Below are 26,981 nucleotides of genomic sequence, written 5' to 3' on the forward strand. Positions count from 1 at the left end.
GAACCTGGGAAGTAGAGGTTGCAGCGAGCTGAGATCGCACCACTGCACTCCAGCCTGGAGACAGAGTGAGACTCCATATCAGGAAAAAAAAATAAAAAAGACACCAAGCCAATATCTGGAGGTGAGGGGTCCCAGCTCCTCCCTGGGTCCCAATATGTATCAGCCCAGCATGTGAGCACTGGAGACAGTGTGACATACACATCCTCCAGGGCAGGGCCGGGGGTCCCAGCTGGGCTCAGGTGACCCGAGAAAGATGCTGCTGTGGTCATGACCTTGAATGAGTTGCTTCTCCTAGGCCACCAGCTTTATGAAAAACTGGAATTTGCCCCACAAGTAAAATATTGGAAGTGATTACGGCATTTGAAGCTTTTTCCTTACATGCAACCCCAATATATAAAACAGCTAGCTGAGCTGCTCTAGGGTTTCGTGGGATCTAGCTTGAAAAACCCCTGGGCCTGAGGCTCCCTGGGTTCCTTTCTGTAGGTATTTGGTGAGGTGATGGACTGGGGTGGTGCAGGCTTCTGATTACACAGGGCAAAACAGATTCCTTCATGAAAGAGGCCTTAACTCATGTCTCTAACTTGCTGGGCATTTGGGGCAAGCCCCTTCCCCCTCTGGGCTTCCCTGCCTCATGTGTAATATCAAAAGGCTGGTGTCAGCCGTGGATACTATCTTATTGTAAAGCTCATCAGGTCAGACTGGGAAAGCTGCAGTTGCCTGGTTTACAGACAGAGGTGGGGCCTGAGCCCTGAGGGGATCCTGGGGGTGGGCAGCAGTGTAAAAGGGCCCCTCTGTCCTCCACAGTCCCCACTCAATCCCTCAAAGACATGCCTGGCCCAAGTCAGCCCTAAGCTCTCACGCTGCCCTAGCTGCCTCCCCTCCAGGCTGCAGGGCCTCAGGCAGGCAAACCCCAGTTTCTCCAGCAGAGAGTGGCCCGACAGCTCCGCCACACTGCAGAGCCGTGACCTGTGACACTGGAGCCTGGGACCGAGGTGCTGGTCCATCTGAGGAATGTGTAGAATCTGAATGGGTCATAAAAAGGCGAACTGGGATCCAAAGGACTGCAGGGGTCACCCGCGGGAACAGAGCCTGCCTAAGTGGCCTCCCTGGCCGTGTGAAATAAATGTTTCTTTGGCGCAAATGGGTGAGGGGATTTCCAGGGAGCTGGGGGTCTCACTTTATTTTTAACTCAAGGCCATCTGCTTTCTACTTGCCAAATATTCTGAAATATTGAGAGCAGACATGTGCTGCTCCCCAAGGGTAGAAGGAGAGGACGGGTGACAGGAGGGGGCGGGGCGTCGTTTACCAGGGACAGAGCCACCAGCTGGACCAGCAGCCCTAGGAATCGCCTCTTTAGTGTGGGGTGAATGGTTTAGTTCTCTGGGGAGGCACCTGCCTCTAGATTCCCCAGTGAGGGTGAAACGTGCCACACTCACCGGTCCAGCCGGACCCGGGCACTGCGGCTTCTCTTGCATGCAGCGGGCTGCAAGTGGCCATCCTCTCTCCCAGGGCAGCCACAGGCTCCACCAAACTCCAGGGACAGGTCCCTCCCTCCCTAAGGGAGACTGTCCCCAGCAGATCAAGGGTTGGAGGATTTTCTAAACCCTTCCCTCTACCTCTCCCAGGATCTCACAGTCCTTGTAATATTTAGCTTCCCAGGCAAATATTAAGCATTAAGGGAGAAAAAAAATTAAAGGTGTCCTTTTCTCAACAATTGACCCCAAGTGAACAGGCATCGTCCACCCCAGTGGATTTGCTGTCAAAAATTATCACCCAGAACAAACTGTCAATACTTCGCCGTCGTTTCTACAATGAGCCTGTGTTTAGCAACACTCAGCTTCGTTTTATTATTGCGTTTTACAAAGTTGCCAAGACAACTGAGGCCAAGTAACAGAACCTTGACTTTATGCGCCATGAAAATTTAATAAAGAATTTTTAAAGGCTTTTAAGAGACGAGCTGCAGTCTCTTAAAGGCAGAGCTCAGCACGGAGCGGGGAGGGCAGAAGCACATGGGGCCTCTCACCAGACCTCCAGGAGCCTCCCCCATCAGGGAGGTGGAGGTGGGCAGACGTATTTCCTGGCATCTGTGTCGTTTCCTTGCTTTGAGACCCTCCCTTTTCTCGACAGACAGGTATTAAGACGCTTCCCATGTGCCGAGCCCCACACCCGGCTCTTTACATACGTTGTGACGTGATGCTTACTATCCAGGCAAGGAGCAGGGATCAGACAGGTAAAGCCACTGGCCCATGGCCGTTTAGGGAGAAAGGGACAGACACAGCCAAGTTCAGACCCAGGTCTGACGGCAAAGCCCTCGCTTTCCCGAACAGTTCACGGCCTCCTCTGGGATTCTCAGCCCTCGTTTTTCCCATTCTGATGCAAGGGGTTCTGAAGGGAAAATATTCCTGTGGTCTGGGAGGGGTCTGGGGGAACAGACAGTGTTCTGTGGCCCGAGACTGGGTCCTGCTTGGAATCTCAGCAAACACTTTTTTCATATTGGAGGAAAGGTTTCCTGTGAGCCTCTCGGTGAGCACACTACCCTGGGGCTGCACAGAGTGCTTTCCACTCTGATCCCTAAGTAAGGCTCAGAAGCCAATCACCAGAAATTAGAAAAACATCAGTCATTTCGCCATTTTCCACCAAAGCTCAACAGTGCTCAGTGTGTGTGTGTGTGTGTGTGTGTGTGTGCGTGTGTGTATGTGCGTGCGTGCATGCGTGTATATAAGCATTATGCCATGTGGTTTTCCCGGTTATATAACAATCAAGACTTTTGGCTACTAGAGATAAAGGTAATTGAAGATGTGCCCTATTCTGCAGAGCTGCTCCGGAAACAGAAAAAAAATTAGACTTATATTGTGAGGGAGAAATTCGTAAGCCATATGGGAAAATTTCTCTCACATTCATCAAACCAAATGGGAGATTGGCAAAAGTATCCATCAAGGCGAGGTGGATTTCAGGTTAATATACGCGGTGGTGAACGATCCCTCCATGCAAAGAGGGCAGCGCTCTCGGCGGCAGGGAAGGCCAGCTCCCTGCTGGGAGAGCCATCATTTCTGAGCTTTCAGGGAAGATGCTCTCTTGTCCTGGCCGTTGCAAGCCCAATTCTCAATTAGAGGACTGAGGATTAGAGGACATTAGTCAAGAAATGGGGAAAAAAATTAAGCTATTCTGGAGGGACACTCTGCCAATTGCAAGGCACATTCCAGGCGTCAGAGAAGCAGCGGGAATAATTTCTCAGGCTATAAATGTCTTTAAATATGTGGGAATGAAGGGGAGGAGGGGAGGGGCAGTAAGAGCTGACTGGTGTGGTTTCATCTGTCTTGACGGATAACGTTATTCAAGAAAGAGCTTTTACCTTCGTCCCTTTACACTTTGTAGGAAGCCAGTAGCCAGGCTGAAGATAACGCTGCAGCACTTTGGTCTACAAAACACCTTCACATGGATGACGTTTTCTGTGAGCTCCTTTTATGCTCCCAAAGATCAAGTGAGACAGGACTTGCCACTCTCACTGAGTGCCTGGGAGACCCGGAGCCCTTGGAGGGTACCCACAGAGCTTTCCTAGGGTGCTTGGCAGGAGGAGAGCAGGCCAGACAGCCCCAAGCTAAGTCCGCAGACCTGAGAGGAGCCAACACCTAGCCTCTGCGGGACGTGGGTTTCCACATCTGCAAAATGGGGTGTTTTGGGGAGCGTTGAGGCACCGTGCAGAACCAAGGAAGTGCCGAGGAAGGAGTGTGGAATCTGGAGTCAGCCAGGGGCCTCCGGGGGACCCTGACTCTGCGCTTCACCAGCCAGAGACCTCGAGACCTCGGTCAGTCACTAAGCCTCCTGGAAGCCAGTTCTCCGCCTCGGGGAAAAGAGAGTGCGAACAATCCTCATCCTTCATGGGGTTGGATGGATCTAAAAGTAAGGACTGAGCATGTGTGGATAAAATCATGTAGGCTAGGGACGCCATTCCAAGTGTCTGTGCCCTTACCCTCCCACTTCCTTCCCCTGGCTACCCACATGCACATCAGGAGGACCTGTTGGGAACTTACCAACTCCACGCAAACTCAGGGCAATGCAGAGTTGAAGGGAGGCCAGCTGGAGGGGTGTTGGTAAGGACCGTCCAGCCTGGCATCCTGTCTCTGAGGCTGAATGAGAGGGGGTGCCCATGGCTACGCAGAGCCTGGCCACAAAGGACCGTGAAGAGACACCTAGGGTCGGAGGAGCCATTGTCTGTCTACGGACACAGGACAGCTGCCGCATCCCAGGGAGCCAACAAGTCCGGCGGGGATGTAGAGGTGTTCAGCAGATTGGCTTGGCAAGGTTTAGAAATCTGTGCTTCTTAAAGGAACCTGCAGGCGAGGCGGAGAACAAGCGCGGTAACACTGTCTCCTCTCCTGGGGTCTGCTAAACGTTCCTATTCGCAGCAAGCACCCGCTCCGTGCCAACATGGCCCCAGCACATGCCTGACCCTGCAGGAATGCACAAGTGGGTGGGAGCCAATGCTGGGATCCCATGGCACACATGACAATAGAGGAACTTTCTAGTTCTTGGGAGTGTGGGGAGGGAACCGCTCACTCTGGGGGATTGCAGCGAGGACATTGGAACGAACCGGGCCTTGGAAGTCTGTTTGCCACTGGGCAGAGGAAGGCCAGAAGACAAGGGTGGCGGGAAATAGCACACCTCTTCCTGTCTGGTGACAACAGATACAAACAGTCCTGGAAGCAGGGGTAAGACAGGGGCTCAGGGAGGCCGCAGAGCCTGGCCCTGGGGTGTGGGGGCCAGGCGTGGGCCTTACAATGGAAAGAAAGGAAGGGCGCCCATGCGGGCTGCTTTCAATAGGCGACACACGTCAGCTCTGTGGCTCTCCGAGTTCCTTCCACGCTGGTGGGGATGGAGGGTATGGTGGAGGGGTGAGAGGCAGGGAGGCAGCGGAAGCCCAGGCGAGAGATCGTGTCTGAGTTTGGGAGAGTGGACAGAGGCTGGGAGGAGAAGGAAGAGGAATCCAGGCAGTTCGCTTCAGGGATGGACGCTCGTCTCTCCTGGAAGCCCTGCCTCTGCATGCGGGGAGGGGTCTGTTGAGACCAGCACTTGCCAACGGTGGCACGGAATCCAGTGGGTCTTTATAAGCACCTACTGCAGGCTCCATTCTGGCCAGGCCGTGAGGACACAGCTCCTGCCCCTAGCAGCAGAAACGCTGAGGCTGTCCCCCTGGGAGGTTGGAAGGAAGGGGCAGGCAGGGTCAGCACGGCAGGAGCAAGGAAGCTGCCCAGGGTCACACCTAAAGGGGCAAGACTGGCACAGCAGGACAGGGTGGGTGGGCCCAGTTCTGTGGGTCTGTCCTGTTCTGATGCTTCCCTCCCCAGGTTGGTCCCACCAGCTTGTCATACTTGGATGTGAACTCAAACTAAGCACTGGCTGGGCCTGATCTTACCCGTTCGTTCCAAGCCCTGGAGCACCCAGCTCTCCAGGAACTCAGTCAGCAGACTAGGGAGAGCATCCACAGGCTGGGCTGTGTGTGCCCTGGGGGTGGGGCAAGACACGTGTCAGCAGGAGGGGGAGGGGACAGGAGATGGGGAAAGAGAAGACGCTGGAGATGGGTCCTGAGGGCCCTTCCAGGGACAGGGCTTATCCCGCAGCAAAGCACAGGGGCTGCCCAGCTATGTGCCAGGGCCTCTGGGCCCGCCCGACTCTGGGATCTGCTTCCTGTCCTCTCGGAGGAAGCAATCGTCTGCTTTTGCTATCCCTTCAATTACACCAATAAAATGAGTGGCCGATTACCAAAGGTGTAAACACAGTGGGACTTCTTCTTAGGAACAGAAGGGGCGGGCTGAGTCAGCTATCACTCATTCTGATAATGGAGCAGCCTCGAAATGTTTTCGGTTAAACTGAAAAGGGGCCAATCTGTCACAACTGGCCTCTCAGAAAATCACCAGGGAGGCTCCGTGCCCTGCGGGTGGGTGGGGCTTATTCGGGGCCTTGTTGGCAGAAGAGGGGGCTGCTCCCAGGATACAGGGGCCATGGTGGGCGGAGTAGCCTGCCTCCAGATAATGGCAGGGGGCGGGAGAGGCCCTTCCTCACCAGGAGAGCTGACGATTTGATATCACCCCAGACAAGGTGGCTGGAATTCAAACTCTTTATTTTATTTTTCAAAATATTCAGTATGTGCTTGACTGGTTTTGGACCTGAACATTGCACTCCATTTTGGCAAATGAATACTTTCTAAAGACCAACCTCGAGAAAGTGACAGCTTTGTTAAGACTCTTGGTGGCTCCCAGCTGATGACAAGTGTGCCCCGACGCATTTCCTCCGGCCTTTCTCTGGGAAACACATTTGTTCTGCCGAAGGGCATTGGGAGAACCGCACGGGGGCTTCCAACATCGTTTCTCACACTGGACCATTTCGGAGTCCTGACTACCTTGTCCCATGCCACCAGACCATGACAGGCCCTAGGCAGCCCCGAGCGGGGTAGTCCTGTGGGGTCTCTACATGGAGCTGAATTCATGCTCACCCAGGGACAAGGAGCTGACAGACAGACCTGGACCGAGTCCTGACCACGTGGCCTCCTGGGCCTTCTTTTCCTCATCTGAAAGGGGAGCAGCGATACGGACCTGCCCTAGGACCTGGGAAACTGAGCCAATGACACCACCACCGGGCCCCCTGCAGGGGGCACTCGACACACCTCAGCAGGCATATCCTGCCCATGCCATCTTCCCACCTATCCCGCCTTCTGCTTGGGAAAATAAAGTCATTGCATAAGTCTGCTGACACTGAACAGCCCAGAGGGGGTTCTGCCGGGCTCGGGCCCACAGCCCCTCTCGGCTGGGGAAGGGTGGCAGCCTTTGGGCTCTGTTAGTGGCAGGGAAGGGGCGCTGCATGGCAGCCACATCGGGGGACACAGGGTTTCCTCCTTGGGAGGGTAAGCTCCTGGCAGCAAGGAGCCCTGGGCAAGGAGGAACACAGCAGCCCCTGCTCTCAAATCACTTGCCAACAACAGGAGACACCTTGGATTAAAAACCTTCTCTTTGGGTTTCAAAATACTCTGGGGAGGGTGGATTCAAGTAACTTGTTTCCACAGATGCTTTTGAGTCCCTGTTATGAACCAGGCTGTGGGCTAGGCCGTGAGTCAACTGTTCTTCTCAGTTTGAGGGAAGGGGACTTGGGTCAGGAGGCAGGACAGGATGTTGGCAGGAAGGAGAAAGCTACAGGGGCTTGTCTGGGATGCGCCTCTGCCTCCCACGCCCCTCTCCCTGGCCGGGAATATGAGCATTTTCTGAGTCCTTCTGTGCACCAGGCACAGTGCTAGTGCCTCAAAGACTTTCCTCCACCTGGCTTGGAGCCTGATGATTGGCTCTTCCCAGGGCCCTCAGCACCCTTTAAAGAGACCCTCCAGGAAAGGGCCATGTTAACCTCAAATCCAACCACACTCTGGAGAGCTTGGCTTTGCCAGGTCCTGTCTGCCTATCTTCAATGGGCCCTGCACCCTGGCGTGACCGAGGCTGTTTCCAAAATGACACCTTCCGCTGCCTCCGAGGTGTTTCCTCTGAGAGGGGGGCTACCTGGGGATACAGATGGAGACAAGGAAAGGGGCTCATGGGAGAGAGAGCTCGAGCTCCCCTGTCCCTGGCACCACGCCTGACAGGCACTACTCCTCTCGCTCTGGTTCTCATCCACGTCTGATTTCCTCCCCTTACTCAGGGCTCCCAACACAGTGCTGGGCATGCAGGGACGCCTGGCAGTGCTTCTTGTGGACACACTGGCCATGTGACCAGCACCCCACCTATGCAGGGGTCCACTCTGACCATCTGATCAGGGAGGCTAAAGATAGGATTCCTGCTCTGGGGTCACAGTCAAACAAAATGACCTCCGAGGCTCCTGCCAGCTCTGAGGCTCTAGGAGTCTTAGTTACTTCTTGATTAATTACTTCTTAATTAATAGCAAACCAAACATTGCAGCAACAGGCAAGCTAATGAACTAAATGAGGCTAATCTGTTCACTACACCCGTGTAGCACATGATTGGGATGGGAGATTTGCAGACGCCTACTTGATATTTCCACTTCCTTCTCACGGAGCGGGCAGCAGGAAATAAACACGATGTTCTCGGGCTTTTCCCAGTGGGCGTGCGGAGGCCTCGGCAGATCCCAGCACCCGGCTTCCTCTCCATGGCTCCGGGCCTTGGGATCATTTGTGTCCCGGGCCCCAAACACAACAGATTTGCCCCAGTTGGTGCTTCCTGTGAGCCCAGAATAGAAAGTGCCATCTGTCACATTTTAGATGTCATATGTCCACTGATGACTCAAAAACAGGGTGTATCACCAAGAGGTGCGGAGAGGAAGGCAGGTGAGAACCAGCCAACCTGGTGAAGCGCAGCTCAGCCACACGCAGAGACGGTTCGCGGGGGCGGGGCAGCTTGCCTGCCATTCCTCTGCAGGCAGAATGCCTGGGGCTCTGCAGCCCTGAAAGTCGCCCTCATCTTCCATCTTCTGGGAAGACAGAGTGGCCCTCAGGACAGGGTATGTCTGGGATGGGACAGCTTATTGGCGCAGTTATCCCCAGCCGGCTGGGCCGAGGGGGAGGACTCCTGGGGAGTGCCACGGTGGGCGGGTCGGCCCCCGGAGGGGATGCCCCGGGCACACCCCAGGCGCTTTTCATCCAGCAGGGACAGGTGGTACTCGCACAGGTCGATCAGCGAGGCCACCTGCTCATGAAGTGGCAGCATCTTGAACTTCCTCTGAGCCAGGAAAAAGAAGGCTTCTACGAAGGCCTGCAGACACATGCCTGTGAACAAACAGACTGGCTGAGGGGTGCACACACTGCCCCATGCTGCCCTGGGAAGGCCCATCTCCGGCCCCAAGGATATCCGCGAGAAATGGCCCCGTTCCCCACCGTCATCTCCATTCCAGAAACTCCTAACAGGGCTAACTCACAGAGTGCCCACCAGGCACTAACTGGGCATTTTACAGCCATGTACAGACCCAGTTCCTCACACAGCCCTGTGAAGTAAGTTCGATTAACCCTATTTTACAGATGAGGAAGTTGAGTCTCAGCGACATCGAGAGACCTGGGGAAAGTTATATGAGATTTAAACCTAGCTCAAAGCCTTGTAAAATGTCCACAGTGAAATGCCCCCATTAAAACCCAGCTCTTGGCCGAGCGAGGTGGCTCACACCTGTAATCCCAGCACTTTGGGAGGCCGAGGTGGAGTTTGAGACCAGACTGGCCAACGTGGAGAAACCCCGTCTCTACTAAAAGTACAAAAATTAGCCGGGCGTGGTGACACATGCTGTAATCCCAGCTACTCAGGAGGCTGAGGCAAGAGAATCACTTGAACCTGGGAGGCAGAGGTTGCTGTGAGCTGAGATCGTGCCACTGCACTCCAGTCTCAGTGACAGAGCAAGACCCCAGCTCAAAAAACACACAAAAACCCAGCTTCTTAACTTTTATAATCAGGGAACAAGGTTATGAAGATATGAAGATAAACCCAATTTGACAGCAAAGTTCCATCGCACAATAGCGATGTTGGTTGTATGCATTTGTCAAAACTCAAATTGTATCACAAGGCTCATGCGTTTTGCTGTCTGTAAATTTTATCTCAAAAAGTAAAATAAATCCAACTGTCTTTTCTCTGGCCCAAATTGCATTCTGGAAAATATAAATAGTCATCCCTATGACACTCCTGGAATGCTCTTCCCTGGCTTAGTCTTACAAGCATCTACTGATGTTTGGAACCTGAGCCCAGAATCACTCATTCAGTAACACCGTCATTCCTGATCCCCAGATTAGACTGGGCCCCTGATACAGGCTTCATACCCTTCTCTTTGCAGCCCCTGCTGCAGCTTGCTCTGTGTCTGTCTGTGTGGTCTCCATCCTCCTCTCTGGACTGTGTGCTTCCCATGCTGTCTGGAGTGTGAGATGAATGAGTGACTGAATGAATGAATGCACTGATGTTAGGTACTTTACCGAGATTGCCACTAATTCTCACAACACCTTTATGAGGTCAATATTATTATGCCCCATCTTACAGAATAAGAAACTGATTAGCTAGGGAATAATAAAGTACTTGCCAAAAAAAAAAAAAAAAAAAGAAAAACAAAAAAGAAAGAAACTGATGGCTGGGGGTGGTGGTGGCTCACACCTGTAATCCCAGCACTTTGGGAGGCTGAGGCAGACAGATCACGAGGTCAAGAGATCGAGACCATCCTGTCCAACATGGTGAAACCCTGTCTCTGCTAAAAATACAAAAATTAGCTGGGCATGGTGGCTCGTGCCTGTAATCTCAGCTGCTCGAGAGGCTGAGGCAGGAGATTCACTTGAACCAGGGAGTTGGAGGTTGCAGTGAGCCGAGATTGCGCCACTGCTCTCCAGCCTGACGATAGAGTGAGACTTCTGGTCTCAAAAAAAAAAAAAAAAAAAAAACTTACTTAAAAGTTTTAACTGCCTGAAAGGGTCTGAGTCTCCCCAATGTCCAAGTGTCCAAGTAAAAGTGAACCCTGGGATCTAAACCTATAGGACTCCCTGGGCTCCTTGGGAAACGTGACAGTAAGGCTGGACTGAACGCGACGTGGCATTTTGAATTAGGCTGGTGTTGACTCTGAAATCCACACCTTCCTGGTGACCATGCATTATTTTTACCTGCTTCTGGCACGGGCAGCAGAAGCCTGGTCTAGGGTTTATAGATCCCAGGTTACATACAGGTCCTGGGATCCGAGAGCTGTTTTTGCCTTGAGAACTTGAGCTGGGCAAAGAAGTTGTGTTTTGTCTCCCTCCTAGTCCATCAAAGCTCTTGGGCTTGGCTTCTCTTGACTCCAGACATCCTACAAGGCCCCTGCTCTGTTTCATCCTGACAGGAGGAGCTGATAAAAAGGGTTTTACACCAGGGTTACTTTTAATGTAAACAGAGGCCTGGGGTGGACCAGCACACGGGGATGTGGGAGCCTCGGTCTGACTCAAGAGACAGATGTTTTCTAATCACTAACTCTGGGCCAGGGCTCTCCTAGGGAGGGCTGTGCCTGTGCGAATATGTGCATCTGTGTCTGTGTGTGTGAGACGGTCGGGTGGGAGGGTCAGATACACATAGAATGAGAAGATTAGGATCAAAAGCTGGAGAAATCCAGTCCCAGCCCCCTATTTTTGAACCGTGTGATCTAAACAGCACCACTCAAAGTGTGGCTGGCTGACAGTGCCAAGCCCATGAACTGTGTGTCCCTGGTCCCTGACAAGATAAGGAGCATGGGCCAGAATGTTAATCGTGGCCCTCATCAATCACATTGTTTAGTTTTGTTGACAGTATTTAGTATAATAGCACGTCTTCCTCTATAAACGAAGCAGCGTGCTGTATACATTCTAGCTCAGGCCTCTCGTCCAGGGCTGTGACAGTCTGTGGCTTGCAACTTTGAGTAACTCTGCTCTGCACAGCCCTTCCCAGCTGTAATGCGCTCTCCAATAACCAGCTTGTTCAAATTTGAACCCTGGGCTGGGGCCAAAGACACCGAATTTCTAGCAAGCTTCCACGTGGTGCTTATGCCACGCTTTGAATGGCAAGGAGCTAGCTACTCACTGCACCTCTTCACAAATATCAGTTCTGTTCATTTAGTTGGAGGTAGACTGTGATTAGAGCTAGAATGCATAGAAAACATACAATGAGGACCGATTTGGGAAAAAAAAAAAAGCCTGGCAACGTCATCTAGAAAAAGATATTCTCAAAGGAGAAGTGGGATCTCACTGTGCTGGCTCGGCTTTCTTTCTGCTTGTCTGCATTTTGTGATTTTTCACAGTAAACATGTATGCAACCTAAACGTCTGCAGTGGGAAATTCTAGTGTGTGGAGAGAGATGATGTAGGCGGAGATGCTTTTAATTATGAACCGCTTACTACGATTTGAATTTGAAATCAGGTACTTGTATTACTTTGAAAAACATACAATCCAAACTTTGTACATATATTCTACTTAACTTTTTATCAAAACAGAATATAAATATATATTTATATTTTTATAAAATTTATTTTTATAATTTAATATATAAACTTATACATAAATATATATGCAAATATATATATATTTGTATATATAATGTATATTTACATGTATTTTTATATATTTTATATATTTTCATATGTATATGTATACATAGATATGGGTCACTGGTTGTATAAAATCATATACACAGGGTTTTACACCAGGGTTACTGTTGGCAGGGCTGAGATGTGAACCCAAGCCTCATGTAGTTCTGCTTCTGCACCTTATTCCCAGAAACCCTCTGGAGCACCCCTGCCAAGAGCCTCTGAGGATGGAAATGGTAGAACGTGCAGGAAACACGGAAGCCAACGCTTTGGAGGATCTGGGGGTTGAGGCTTCAGTAGAGGCTTGTGGGGAAGTGGGCATTACAGTGAGGCCTTGCAGAATGGGGAGGGCTTTGAAGGGCAGAGATGTGCTGGAGGTGGTAGGCTGCGCAGAGAGCAGGGACCTGCAGAGCAGGAAGTCCGGGTGGATGGCCCAGGGGGCCCGCTGCAGAACAGACTGGGGAAGAGGCCAAAGGGACTAGACCTGGAGGCCATCGGTGGCCACTGCGGGCCTGGAGTCAATGCTGGATGAAGCCACCGGGACCCCCTGCAGGTGCTGGGCAAAGCCTGTGTGATCCGAGTCCCGCAGGTGTGGACCGGTCACAGCCTGATCACATTTTCCAGTCAGGTGTTTTCTAACCATTTTTTAAAAGTAGTAATGAAGACTGTGAGGGATTTTTTTTTCTTCTCGTTTTATTTCTCAACTGAAATCTTCTGAGGGAGTCCAGTATGGCAGACAGATAAAGGGACCCTCTCCCCTCTCTGTGTAAGCCAGGTGAAGGGTGACTCAGAGCCCTGCCACACAGTCCCTCATCCCTCAGGGCCCTTGGATCTTCACGAGCAGCACAGTCACCATCACCCTGGAGCCCTCAAACCCCTGTCTAGCATCTGCATTTTGCCAAAGAGTGTTGCGGGTATCTGAGGCCCCCAGTCACACTCAGCAACTGACAGAAACAGGGCTCGACCCCAGCTCTGGGACCGGAGCCCAGGGCACCCTCAAACCACACCTCCCCTTCTGAAAAGAAAACTGAACGCAGAATCAAACCAATCACTTCTCCAGCCATGGGCTGTCTCCACTGACAGACAGCCCTGCTGAATGTATCCCGGTGAGTGTGGTTGGGACCAAGGGATGCCCCAAACTGCACGCCACGAGCGCATGGGCCTCCGGTCCCCACAATGGCCTATTCTAATGGCCCTTTGAGTTTGACTAGACATTGGCTTTAATCCTCAATTCATCAAGGAGGACCAGGAAATATTCACCGACCCAGGCCAATATTCACTGAGCTTCAGAGAGCTTAACCTTTTGAAGGTTTCAAGGGGATGGGGGTGGGAGGAGGAGTCAGGGCACTGAGATCATTCAAGGTACTCCGCAGGAGCAGGGCTGCTGCGGTTCCCCCTGAGACTCCGCTTGGGCTCTGGGTCATCCCCCACCGGCTGCAGTTTCCAGCCTTTTCCAGAACCTCCACAATAGAATTGGGGCTTTCTCCTTCCTTATGTTTACTTACTATATTGTAATGAGAATCTCAGCAGCAAGTGCAGTAGAGCCCGTGCCTAGCCTTCCCTCCAGCACTCACGGATTCTTGCAGACTGATCTTCCACCCTTATTCTTTGTCCACAGAAAGATGTGTTGTCACTTAGTTGTGATAACACACATAGAACTTTTTGGTTTTTTTGAGACGGAGTTTTGCTCTGTCGCACAGGCTGGAGTGCAGTGGCATGATCTTGGCTAATTGCAACCTCTGCCTCCTGGATTCAAGCAATTCTCCTGCTTCAGCCTCCTGAGTAGCTGGGATTACAGGCACACATCACCACACCCGGCTAATTTTTTGTATTTTTAGTAGAGATGGGGTTTCGCCTTCTTGGCCAGGCTGGTCTCAAACTCCTGACCCCAAATGATCTGCCCAACTTGGCCTCCAAAGTGCTGGGACAGGCATGAGCCACTATACCTGGCCATGCAGAACTTTATTTTGCTTAAAATGATACCCCATCTCTACTAAAAATACAAAAAATTAGCTGGGCATGGTGGCACATAGTAATCCCAGCTACTCAGGAGGCTGAGGCAGGAGAATTGTTTGAACCCAGGAGGTGGAGGTTGCAGTGAGCCGAGACCGCACCATTGCACTCCAGCCTGGGTAACAAGAGCGAAACTCCGTCTCAAAAAAAAGAAAATAAAATTATTAACATTTTTGTATGTTTCTATGCCACTTTCGTAACCATTATTTTAATGGTTGTGTAACTGTCCATCAAATTTTTGCCTTCTGTGCCATTTCACCACCCCGTCCCTGTTGAACACAAACACATTTGTTCACTATTGCTGAGAACATTATAATCAACACTTGGTATTTCATTGTTTTTATTTATGATTTGTTTATTCTCTTACAATAAAACCCTTGGGACCTGGGTGGTTGTTTTTGTTTTTAATAAATGTAATGTTGGTTTGGTAATTGATTTAATGATAAAAAATACCTAAAACCTTACAGAGTCTGGGTGAGATGGCTTAACCCTGTAATCCCAGCACATTGGGAGGCTGAGGCAGGAGGATTGCTTGAGCCCAGGAATATGAGGCTGAAGTGAACTATGGTCACACCGCAGCACTCCCACCTAGGCAATAAACAAGACCCTGTCTTTTTTTTTGTGGGGGGGCTCTGGGGTACATGTGCACAGCCTGCATCCTGCAGGGTTGTTGCATAGGTACATACATGTCATGGTGGTTTGCTGTCTCCATCCCCCCTTACCCCCTTGCCGACATCAGGCATTTCTCCCAGTGTTATCCCTCCCCATTCTCCCCACTCCCTCACTGTCCCCACCTTCCCTCCCATCCACCCCCAACCTATCCCTGTGAGTGCTGTTCCCTTCCCTGTGCCCAAGTGTTCTCATTGTTCATCACCCGCCTATGAGTGAGAACATGCAGTGTTTGATTTTCTGTTCTTGCGTCAGTTTGCTGAGAATGATGGTTTCTAGATTCTTCCATGTCTGTACAAATGACATGAACTCATCGTTTTTTATGGCTGCATAGTATTCCATGGTGTATATGTGCCACATCTTCTTTGTCCAGTCTATCATTGATGGGCATTTGGGTTGGTTCCAAGTCTTTGCTATCATAAACACCACCACAATGAACATATGTGTGCATGTGTCTTTATAATAGAACAATTTATAATCCTTTGGGTATATACCCAGTAATGGGGTTGCTGGGTCAAATGGAATTTCTATTTCTAGATCCTTGAGGAATCGCCACACTGTCTTCTATGATGGTTGCACTAATTTGCACTCCCACCAACAGTGTAAAAGTGTTCCTTTTTCTCCACATCCTCTCCAGCATCTGCTGTTTCCAGATTTTTTAATGATCGCCATTCTAACTGGTGTGAGATGGTATCTCAATGTGGTTTTGATTTGAATTTCTCTAATGACCAATGATGATGAGCATTTTTTCATGTTTGTTGGCCGCATATTTGTCTTCTTTTGAAAAGTGTCTCTTCAAATCCTTCACCCAGTTTTGAATCGGTTTGTTTCTCTTGTAAATCTGCTTTAGTTCTTTGTAGATTCTGGATGCTAGCCTTTTGTCTGATAGGTAGATTGCAAAAATTTTTTCCCATTATGTTGGTTGCCAGTTTACTCTAATGATTGTTTCTTTTGCTGTGCAGAAACTCTTAAGTTTAATTAGATCCTATTTGTCTATTTTGGCTTTTGTTGCCATTGCTTTTGGTGTTTTAGTCACGAAGTCCTTGCCTGTGCCTATGTCCTGAATGGTATTGCCTAGGTTTTCTTCTAGGGTTTTTATGGTGTTAGTTCTTATGTTTAAATCTTTAATCCATCTGGAGTTAATTTTAGTGTAAGGTGTAAGGAAGGAGTCCAGTTTCAGCTTCCTGCATATGGCTAGCCAGTTTTACCAACATCATTTATTAAACAGGGAATCCTTTCCCCATTGCTTGTTTTTGTCTGGTTTATCAAAGATCAGATGGTTGTAGATATGTGGAGTTCCTTCCAAGGTCTCTGTTTTGTTCCACTGGTCTCTATCTCTGTTTTGGTACCAGTACCATGCTGTTTTGATTACTGTAGCCTTGTAGTATAGTTTGAATTCAGGTAGCATGATGCCTCCAGCTTTGTTCTTTTTGCTTAGGATTGTCTTGGCTATGCGGGCTCTCTTTTGGCTCCATATGAAGTTTAAAGTGTTTTTTTCCAGTTCTGTGATGAAGGTCAATGGTAGCTTGATGGGGACAGCATCTATAAATTACTTTGGGCAGTATGGCCATTTTCACAATATTTATTCTTCCTAACCATGAGCATGGAATGTTTTTCCATCTGTGTCCTCTCTTATTTCCTTATCAGTGGTTTGTAGTTCTCCTTGAAGAGATCTTTTACATCCTTTGCTAGTTGTATTCCTCGGTATTTTATTCTCTTTGTAGCAATTGTAAATGGGAGTTCGCTCATGATTTGGCTCTCTGTTTGTCTGTTATTGGTGTATAGGAATGCTTGTGATTTCTGCACATTGATTTTGTATTCTGAGACCTTGCTGAAGTTGCTTATCAGCTTAAGGAGGTTTTGGGCTGAGACGATGGGGTCTTCTAAATATATGATCATGTTGTCTGCAAATAGGGACAATTTAACTTCTTCTTTTGCTAATTGAATGCCCTTTATTTCTTTTTCTAGCCTAATTGCTCTGGCTAGAACTTCCAATACTATATTGAACAGGAGTGGTAGAGAGGGCATCCTTGTCTAGTGCCAGTTTTTAAAGGGAATGCTTCTAGTTTTTACCCATTTAGTATGATATTGGCTGTGGGGTTCTCGTAAATAGCTTTTATTGTTTTGAAATACGTTCTATTGATACCTAGTGTATTCAGACTTTTTAGCATAAAGGGCTGTTGAATTTTGTCAAAGGCCTTTATGTGGTTTTTGTCTTTGGTTCTGTGTATGTGGTGATTACGTTTATAGATTTGCATATGTTGAACCAGCCTTGCATCCCCAGGATGAAGCCTACTTGATCGTGGTGGATAAGCTCTTTGATGTGCTGTTGGATTTGATTTGCCAGTATTTTATTGAAGATTTTTGCATCAATGTTCATCATAGCTATTGGCCTATAGTTTTCTTTTTTAGTGGTGTCTCTGCCAGATTTTGGTATCAGGATGATGTTGGTCTCATAGAAAGAGTTAGGGAGGATTCCCTCTTTTCGTATTATTTAGAATAGTTTCAACAGAAATGGTACCAGCTCCTTTTTGTATGTCTGGTAGAATTCGGCTGTGAACCCATCTGGACCTGGACTCTTTTTAGTTGGTAGGCTATTAATCACTGCCTCGACTTCAGACCTTGTTATTGGTTATTCAGAGTTTTAACTTCTTCTTGACTTAGTCTTGGGAGGGTGCAGGTGTCTGGGAATTTGTCCATTTCTTCCAGATGTACTGGTTTATGTGCATAGAGCTGTTTGTAGCAATCTCTGATGGTAGTTTGTATTTCCGAGGAATCGGTGGTGATCTCTCCTTTATTGTTTTTATTGCATCTATTTGGTTCTTCTCTCTTTTCTTTTTGATTAGTCTAGCTAGTGGTATATTTTGTTGATCTTTTCAAAAAACCAGCTCCAGGGTTTATTGATTTTTTGAAGGGTTTTTTGTATCTCTATCTCTTTCAGTTCTGCTCTGATCTTAGTTATTTCTTGTCTCCTGCTTGCTTTTGAGTTTTTTTAAATCTTGCTCCTGTAGCTCTTTCAATTTTGATGATAGGGTGTCAATTTTAGATCTTTCCTTGTTTCTCATGTGGGCATTTATTGCTATAAATTTCCCTCTAGACACTGCTTTAAATGTGTCCCATAGGATCTGGTATGTTGTGATTTCATTCCTGTTGGTTTTGAAGAGCAATTTTTACTTCTGCCTTCATTTCATTGTTTATCCATTCCTCATTTAGGAGCAAATTGTTCAATGTCCATGTGATTGTGCAGTTTTGAGTGCTTTTCTTAATCCTGAGTTCTAATTTGATTGTGCTGTGGTATGAGAGACTGTTATGATTTCCATTCTTTTGCATTTGCTGAGGAGTGATTTTCTTCCAATTATGTGGTCAATTTTGGGGTAAGTGCAATGTGGTGCTGAGAAGAATGTGCATTCTGGGGATTTGGGGTGGAATGTTCTGTAAATGTCTATTAGGTTCGATTGGTCCAAATCCACATTCAAGTTCTGGATATCCTTGTTGACTTTCCATCTTGTTGATCTGTCTGATATTGACAGTGGAGTGTTAAAGTCTCCCACTATTATTGTGTGGGAGTTTAAGTCTCCTTGTAGGTCATTAAGAACTTGCTTTATGTATCTGGGTGCTCCTGTATTGGGTGCATATATATTTAGAATCATTAGCTCTTCTTGTTGCAATGATCCTTTTACCATTATGTAATGCCCTTCTTTGTCTCTTTTGATCTTTGTTGTTTTAAAGTCTGTTTTATCAGAGACTAGGTTTGATACCCATGCTTTTCTTTTGCTCTCCATTTGCTTGGTAAATCTTCTTCCATCCCTTTATTTTGAGTCTATGTGAGTCTTTGCATGTGAGATGGGTCTCCTGAATACAGCACACTGATGGGTCTTGACTTTTTATCCAGTTTGCCAGTCTGTGTCTTTTGATTGGGGCGTTTAGGCCATTCATATTCAACGTTAATATTGTTATGTTTAATTTGAACCTGCCATTTTGTTACTGGCTGGTTGTTTTGCCCGTTAGTTGACGTGGCTTTCTCCTTGAGTCATTGTTCTTTACCATTTGGTACTTTTTTGCAGTGGCTGGTACTGGCTGTTCCGTTCCCTGTTTAGTACTTCCTTCAGTAGTTTTTCTAAGGCAGGTTTTGTAGTGACGAAATCTCTCAGCAATTACTTATCCATAAAGGATTTTATTTCTCCTTCACTTATGAAGCTTAGTTTGGCCAGATATAAAATTCTGGGTTGAAAGTTCTTTTTTTAAAGGATGTTGAATATTGGCCCCCACTCCCTTCTAGCTCGTAGGGTTTCTGCTGTGGGAGAGATCTGCTGTGAGTCTGATAGTCTTTCCTTTGTGGGTGACTCGACCTTTCTTCTGGCTGGCCTTAGGATTTTTTCCTTCATTTCAACCTTGGTGAATCTGACAATTATGTGCCTTGGGGTTGCTCTTCTTGAGGAATATCTTCATGGTGGTCTCTGTATTTCCTGGATTTGAATGTTGGCCTGCCTTAAAGCCTCCAAGAATGATGGGACTATGTGAAAAGACCTAATCTATGCTTGATCAGTGTACCTGAATGGTATAGGGAGAATGAATCCAAGTTGGAAAACACTCTTCAAGAATTTTTTTTTTTTTTTTTTTTTTTTTTTTTTTTTTTTTTTTTTTTTTGAGACAAAGTCTTGCTCTGTTGCTCAGGCTGGAGTGCAGTGGCATGATCTCGGCTCATTGCAACCTCTGCCTCCTGGATTCAAGCGATTCTCCTGCCTCAGTCTCCCTAGTAGCTAGGATTACAGGCACCCATCATCATGCCCAGCTAATTTTTTCATATTTTAGTAGAGCAGTTTAGTAGTAGAGTTTCACCACATTGGCCAGGCTGGTCTCGAACTCCTGACCTCAAGCAATCCACCCACATCAGCCTCCCAAAGTGTTGTGGTTACCCAGACAAGACCCTGTCTTCTAAAAAATTTTTTAAAATTTAACATTAAAAAAAAATAAAATCTCCTAGAGTACCCAAATGGACAAAGCACATGAATGGGCAATTCACATATATCAGCAAATAAGAGAGAAGACATCTGGCCCCATCCAAGCCACAGGGGCTGCTGCTCACCAAGTAAACTAACAAAAGTATTAAATGCTGATAACAGGAGGTAGAGGTGAAATTGCTACAGATGTTTGAAAAGCAGTTTGGTGAAAGTTTTAGGAGCCATTCAAACGTTTATATTAGGGAGGTTGGAAAGGAGGAAAAAAATAAAAATTAAATTTCGTGTTCATATCATTGAACACAGTGATCACAATCCTCGGAATTTACCCTAATGAAATATTCCTTCCAAAGGAAAACAATGTATACAATGGTATTCATCACAAACTTATTTATAGTACCACAGGGCATGGGGCATGGGAGAAGGCAGTGCTAGACGTCTAGGGTATTTTATATCTTCATCCTTTTCTGAATTTTCCAAACAAGATAAGGTATGCTCATTGTTGGTAATTAAGTACACACACACACACACACACACACACACACACACACACACAATTTAAAAAATATCCCCGACCTAGCCTCTGAGGTCACTGGTTCTGGGAATCTGTCCTTGACCATCCCCAGGTGGAGTTAATCACCCTTCATGGTGCTTCCTCTTGTTTCTCATCATATATTAGGATAAATCTATGGGTACACGCTGTCTCTCTAATGAGACTCTGCTCCTGCAGGTGCGGACCCTGTCCCTGTCTTCTCTATATTCCCAGAGCCCAGCATAGCCTGGCACACAGTAAGCATCAATATAGATGCATTTAACCCACTGAATAGACTGTGAACCTTGTAACAATCTTGTGATGCAGGTGTTATTGTGCCCCTCTTATAGCTAAGGACACTGAGGTAAGTCAAGGGGTGAAGAAAAAAAGAGACCCATGGAAACTCTTCTCTTATGAATGCAATGATCCAGACCAGAGGCTCTCAAACTTTCAAATTCCCTAGAGGGCTTGTTAAAATACAGATGGAGGGTCCAACCCCACAGTGTCTGATTTGGAGAGCTGAGGCAGGGCCTAGGAGTTTGCGTTTCTCACAAGATTCCAGCTGATACTGAACCCTGCCCCTTCCCCTCCCTGCTCTCCACTGCAGTCCAGTTTGCATAAACTTCATTCTGAAGCCCATCTGCAAAGAGGGGCTTATTTGCAAAAGGACCTGCCCCCAAACTGAGAGAAACTTGACTTTGGGCTAAAAATGTCCACATTTTAAAGACACTCTGATTGAGAGCAAACCCAACCAGTTATTTTTAAAAGACTAATGATGGAGCTGAAAAGCCATGGAATTGTTCCAACTATGCATTAAGTTCTCTCTTCGTTTCTGAGAAACCGCACAGCCTCAGATTCTTCCAGCATTACTGCTTGCCGACTAAGTGGGAGAGAACTTCTCCAAGCCATCTCCTAGGCCCTGACCTTCCCTGTCTGGGCTGTGATAGAGGAGACCCAGAATGTTCCAGGACGCTGGGCCATAGGGACCCTTGTAGACCATGGCAGGACTTTGGATTTCAAACTGAAGAAGATGGGAGGCCACTGAGGAGTCCTGAAGTCACATGTCACTGTGGAAGCTGTGTTGAAACCCAGTGTAGGGGCACAGGTGAGAACAAAGAGATCCATTCATGGGCTACTGCACCAGTCCACGTAAGAGCTGATGGGGTGGCTGGGACCAGCATGATACTGGTGGAGGTGGTGAGGGATGATTAGATCCTGCATATGGTCTGAAGGGACTGCCAGTGCCATCTAAGATTTGCCCATGGTTGGATGTGGGTGTGAGGTCAATCCAGGAATCTTATGCAGGAGGGCTTCTGACACCAGGCTGAGGAGACTGGCCTTCCCCCAAGGTCAATGGCTTTCAAACATTTTATACATAATATAATCTGGGGACCTTGCCAGAAATGCAGGTTCCTGTGCCCTCACCCTGGGGATTCTGCCTGTTGGCAGTGAGGCCCCAGAAACTGCGTTTGTAATAGCAGCGTTGGGGCTTCTGCCCCAGTGAGTGATCAGGAAACGGAATGAACATGCCAGCTTGGCTAGCTCTTGAAAGGCTCTGTAGGAGGCAGTGGAGTGAAGAAGTTAAGAGAATGGTCTCTGAGAAACCTAGTAGTCGGCTGCCCCTGCTGTAGGTGATCAACAGCCTTTGGGGACACAGAACGAGCTTTCTCCTCTGAAATGCCATGCTCACTCTCTTCCCCTGGTCTTAGTCTGCTCGGGCTGCGAAATACCATAGCCTGGGTAGCTTAAACAACAGAAATTTACTTTCACAGTCCTGGAGGCTGGAAGTCTGAGAATGGCGGGGGTGGTGGGGTCAGCACGATCGTGTTCTGGTGAGGGCTCTCTTCATGATTTGCAGACAGTCGCCCTCTTGCTGTGGCAGAGAGGTAGACTGGGCTCTCTGGTGTCTCTTGGCAGAGAGGTAGACTGGGCTCACATGGCAGAGAGGTTGACTGGGCTCTCTGGTGTCTCTTCTTATCAGGACGCTAATCCTATTCAATAAGGGACCCACCCTTATGACCTCATTTAACCTTAATTACTTCCTTAGAGGCCCCATCTCCAAATACAGCCACATTGGGGGAGCAGTTAGGGTTTCAATATAAATTTGGTCGGAGACACAATTGGTTCATAGCACCCCCAAAACCTCAGTTCTGCTGAGGTGCACCCAGCTTTTGGGGACACTCTCCTACCACTACTCGAGTCTCTGAATTTACCTGAGCCATTTAGAAAAAACATAAGCAATCCGACCCTTCTTCCTTGCTCCTTCACCAGCACTCAGAAAACCCCTCACAGCTTGGATTGGGAGTTGAAAGGAACTCTGACAACATTGTCTTAATGTCCTGTTATGGTAGAAGTAATAAAAGTAAACAGTAATCGTTCATATTTATTAGCCCTCATTATGTGGAAGGCCCTGGGATATGAGGTGCCTTCGAATTATTTAATCAGACAAAAACCTTATGAAGCGGGTATTATGGACAATCCATTCTACATTCAAGAGACTTGTCAGAGTCACTTGGCTGGTAGGTGGCAGACCACCATGCCCTTAACTCCCTTACTCCACTGCTGTTTCAAGAGTTTTTCAAGATTTGGCTGAGTGTCAGCCTGTAATTCCAGCATTTTGAGAGGCTGAGGCGAGGGGATCACCTGAAGTCAGGAGTTGGAGACCAGCATGACCAACATGGTAAAACCCCGGCTCTACTAAAAATATAAAAACTAGCCAGGCATGGTGGTAGGCACCTGAAGTTCTAGATACTCAGGAGGCTGAGGCAAGAGAATCACTTGAACCCAGGAGGCAGAGGCCGTAGTGAACCGAGATGGCACCACTGCACTCCAGCCTGGGCAACAGAGTGAGACTCCATCTCAAAAATAAAAATAAAGTGGGGGGGATGGGGGCGAGTTTTTAAAGATTTGGCCAAGTGTGAATTCCAGTAATTTAGAACAGAAACAATACCAGCCTTGCAGTGAATGAGGGATGGAGCCTCATCTATCTCTGCTGGATGTCAACAAGAAGACTCAGCTAGATTTGCTGGTCTTTGCAGACAGGCTTTCCCTATCTGCCCTGCACGCCACAAGATAAGCTGTTGAGTATTTTTCTAAACTTCATTTGGGTTGTAGTCTTCATTCCAGTTGTAGTCAGCCACACGTCTCTCACCTGAGACTGCCACTAGGCTATTGAGATGTGGCCCCTGATAGACGGTGGCCTCATTCTGCCAATCGGCTGGGTGAGGATGGCCCACCAGCTCCTTCTAGACCAAAGCCTCCTGCTCCCCATTCCCGGGAAGGCATCCTTGCACTCAGGGCTTTACGAAAACATTGGGAGCTGCTCACCAATAATCTCGTCGTGTATTCCCCAGTGTAAGGATGGGAACAAGAATAATATCATACGTCTGCATAGCACTTTCCAGTTTACATGGAATACTCATTATTCTCATCTACTTCCCAGAGTAAAAATGGGAAGAGGACACGTTTACACGTATTCTTCATTTACAGTGGAAGAACACAGGCCTAAAGAGGCTAAGTCACTTGTCAAGGTCATCGTGCAGGTGGACGAGGCAGCATTGAAACCCACTCGTAGCTGACTTTCAAGTCCATGATCGTTTTTCTACATTATGCTTTCTTAACATCTGACATTTATGTATTATTTTACAGTTTACAGAGCACATTTGAATATATGATATAATTATATCCAAATCATTGCTGACAGCCAGGGATATTATCCCAGACTGAATATGAGATATTTTCTTCCTCTCAGAAGTACCTGAACTTCCTTGCTAGTGATTCGGTTTCCAGGGATTGGTGTGTTTGAACAGCCACTTGCCAAGTCCTTCGTTCTCCCCAACCTTTAAATCTCTTTCTTATTACTCACCTAGAATAGAGGTTTCTGTCTCATCGTGCAATTCTAAACGTATAAGTATACAAGTTTGCTGTTTGGAATCATTGGTAGGAAATAAAGCTGAATGATCTTGACTAGAATTAGCTTAGTGCTTCCTCTCTGTGCAGTGAAATGGCCCCCAGAAGAGCTATCTGTGAAGGCAGCACAATCTCCAAGGCGGTTCCTCACACAGATCTCAGCCTTCTCTCCATTCTTGCAGCCTGGCTCCCTGTCTGCTGCTGCACGGTTCCCCCATACTTGACCATAGTCTCTCTAAGCCTGGGGCTGGGGCCTTGAAGGACTCCACACATGGTAGATCAAACCTAGGCATCTCTCAGTGAGATGGCATTCGGCTCCACACATAGGGACTGGGACTCAGATGAGCTTGTCGGGGTCCTAGCTCTGCCTCTTACTGGCTGTCAAAGCATTTCACTTTTCTGGGTCTCAGTTTCTGCATCTGTAAAGTGGGGAGAGTAATATCTGCCCTGAGTGGCTTTTTTTTTTCCCCCCACAAGGTACCACACAGAAAAAGCAATACAGTGCTTAAAAAACAGCAGCACGAGTGCTTCCCATCACCATCTTCCACTTGGAAGTCTGCTCCCTCACCTCCCTGGCCTAGAGGGCGATCACAATATTGGTTTCATTTTCTCTTATTGAAATTGGCCAATTTCTTGTCACCCTGCTAGACTGAGTTTTATGAGGCCAGGAATCTGAGTTAAGGGGCCTGGCATCTCCATGGTCTCTGCCCCCATACACTGCATGGCTTTGAGCTGGTCACTTTCCCTCAGTGGGCCTCACTTTCTTCCCCTCTGTAAAGGGGCCAGATGAGGTGATCTCTGAGGGTTCCACAAGTATTGGAAGTGATGGTGACTTCTGAATATTTTAAGAAGTGGAATGTCCATGTTTAGGGAGGACGTTCTGCCCACCCGGATTCCCACGGGGCATTACCAGTCCAGCTGCCACCCTGAGAGGCTGGAATGCCAATACTCACATTGTGCAGAGGAAGTGCTGAGCTCAGGCACCTGCCCAAGGTCACATGCCATCTGCCCAAAGTCACACTGCTGAGATTCCTCCCACTGCTGCTCTCTACCAGTTCTTCCCCAACCCAGATGGAAATCTCAAGGCCCATCCTTTAAAGGAAGAAGGAAAAAAGCCTTACTCCTGCCACCACCCACCTTACCAGCTCAGGAACAGACACTGCACATGCACAGTCATCGTATGAAGCATTACAGCAACAACAAGTCACTATCACCTTTGTCCTTGGCTGGATGGAGAAATTAATGTGTCAGGACTGAACCATAAATAGACGTTGCAGAAAAATCATTACCCCCAGAAGCCTGCAGCACCTAAATAACAAACATAATCAAAGGAGAAAGCAACTATTCCATCATTTCATTAATCATAGGTCATACTGCTGGCCAGGGCAGAGTGGCCCAGAGGTCTCAGTCCAGTCCCATCCAGCATCACCCCTGATTCCACCACAACATGAACATAAGTTCCTGAGTCACCATCTGGGAAGACAGGGCCACTGTTCTGGTCACTGCTTCCTGCAACTGCTTCATGCTATTGCAGACATTTCTCCTGAGATTAATGGCTCCTATAGAACCTTCTGAGGCTCAGCACTCATGCCTTAGCAAGTGGTCCAAATCTCCGGCTTAAAAGGATTTCAGAGATAACGCAATCCAGGCCCTTGCAGGGTAACCACGACACCCGTAATGATAAGAGGAATTACTAAGAGCGACCTGTATACAAGAGGTGCTTAATAGCTGCCAGGCACTGTGGTGAGCACTTTATGGGCAGCTCTCTTTAATCCTCAGAACAAAATCTGGGTGGTAGCTGCTTTTATGGCCGCTGATTTCCTGTGGTTATTTGCCTTTGTTTAGTGATATGGCGAAGCTGTGCATGTGTCGTGGGTTCTGTGTGTTAGCTGGGTGTGAGCAGAGCCAGCCATTACTCAGAGTCCCCCAGGCTGGGGCTGAGAGTAGGAATGCAAACCAGGGCAGAAAAAGTGTGATTTCTGGGCCTGTCTCTGTGGCTTTCTGCAGTTTGCCCTGTGAGATTCTGAAGGGCATGGGTTGTCCTTCCTAACATTGCTAACAATGGTCATCCTGTCCCCACTTGGTTGCTTCCAGTGATGGGGAGCTCATCACTGCCCCGGGAGGTCCCTTCTCACTACCATGTGCTCTCTGCTCTCTGCCTGGGGGCTGAAATGTGCAAAACCTCCCCTTACATCCCACTTTAACACAGAGCAAATCAACCTATCAACCTCTTCTTCCACCACCACAGCTTTTCTCTACGAGGATTTGAGGATTCAGAAAGCGGCAACCATGGCCACTCAGTTCCACCAGCCCTGGCTGACCCCACATCGTGTGGATTCTGAGATGAGCAAGCCTCCTCTGATGCAGGGCAGGGAGAAACAGGGAGAGGGTAGGATGACCCAGCGTGAGATGGGGGTGTTAGAACACAAAGGAAGAAGCAAGTCATTCCCTGGGAGAGGCAGGAAAGGCTACAGAGAGCGTGTGGTGCACACGGTGAGAAAATTCAGACAGAGACAATGCACAAATAGTGGACAGTGAGGGTGCTGTTTCCATCCTCTGCCCTGCAACCTCTGATTCCTGTGCACCGGAAGTGAATGCTGTTTGCAATTTCCGGCATGTATGCATAAAAATGAAATATATGCATTGCTGTATGCATCCATATCCATATCCATATAATTTTGCATACAAATAGGATCACATTATATGTACTGCACTGCGCTTACACAGTTTTAACCATGTCTTGACACTTCTCCATATCAGCATATCTAGATCTACCCCGTTGTTTACAGACTGTATAGAATTCCATGGTATAGATGTACCACGAGTTTCTAAAAATCCTTCCCCTACTAGTGGACACTTAA

At 48.0% G+C, this 26,981-nt stretch overlaps 1 protein-coding gene across 7 annotated transcripts in view; it reads right to left on the reverse strand.

Annotated features, from left to right (window-relative positions):
- Window positions 1–6,101: 6,101 nt before the first annotated feature.
- The window catches only part of TTLL11 (tubulin tyrosine ligase like 11), a 276,274-nt gene continuing 255,394 nt past the window's right edge, over window positions 6,102–26,981 (reverse strand). For all 7 annotated transcript variants that reach the window (XM_003925395.3, XM_039475185.2, XM_074395290.1 and 4 more), the window contains one exon: window positions 6,102–8,758. In XM_003925395.3, the coding sequence (XP_003925444.2) occupies window positions 8,484–8,758 (275 nt within the window). In that variant the 3' untranslated portion in view covers window positions 6,102–8,483. The remainder of the gene's footprint in view (window positions 8,759–26,981) is intronic.

Source organism: Saimiri boliviensis, chromosome 2 (genome assembly GCF_048565385.1).
Source record: "Saimiri boliviensis isolate mSaiBol1 chromosome 2, mSaiBol1.pri, whole genome shotgun sequence".
Lineage (NCBI taxonomy): Eukaryota > Metazoa > Chordata > Mammalia > Primates > Cebidae > Saimiri > Saimiri boliviensis.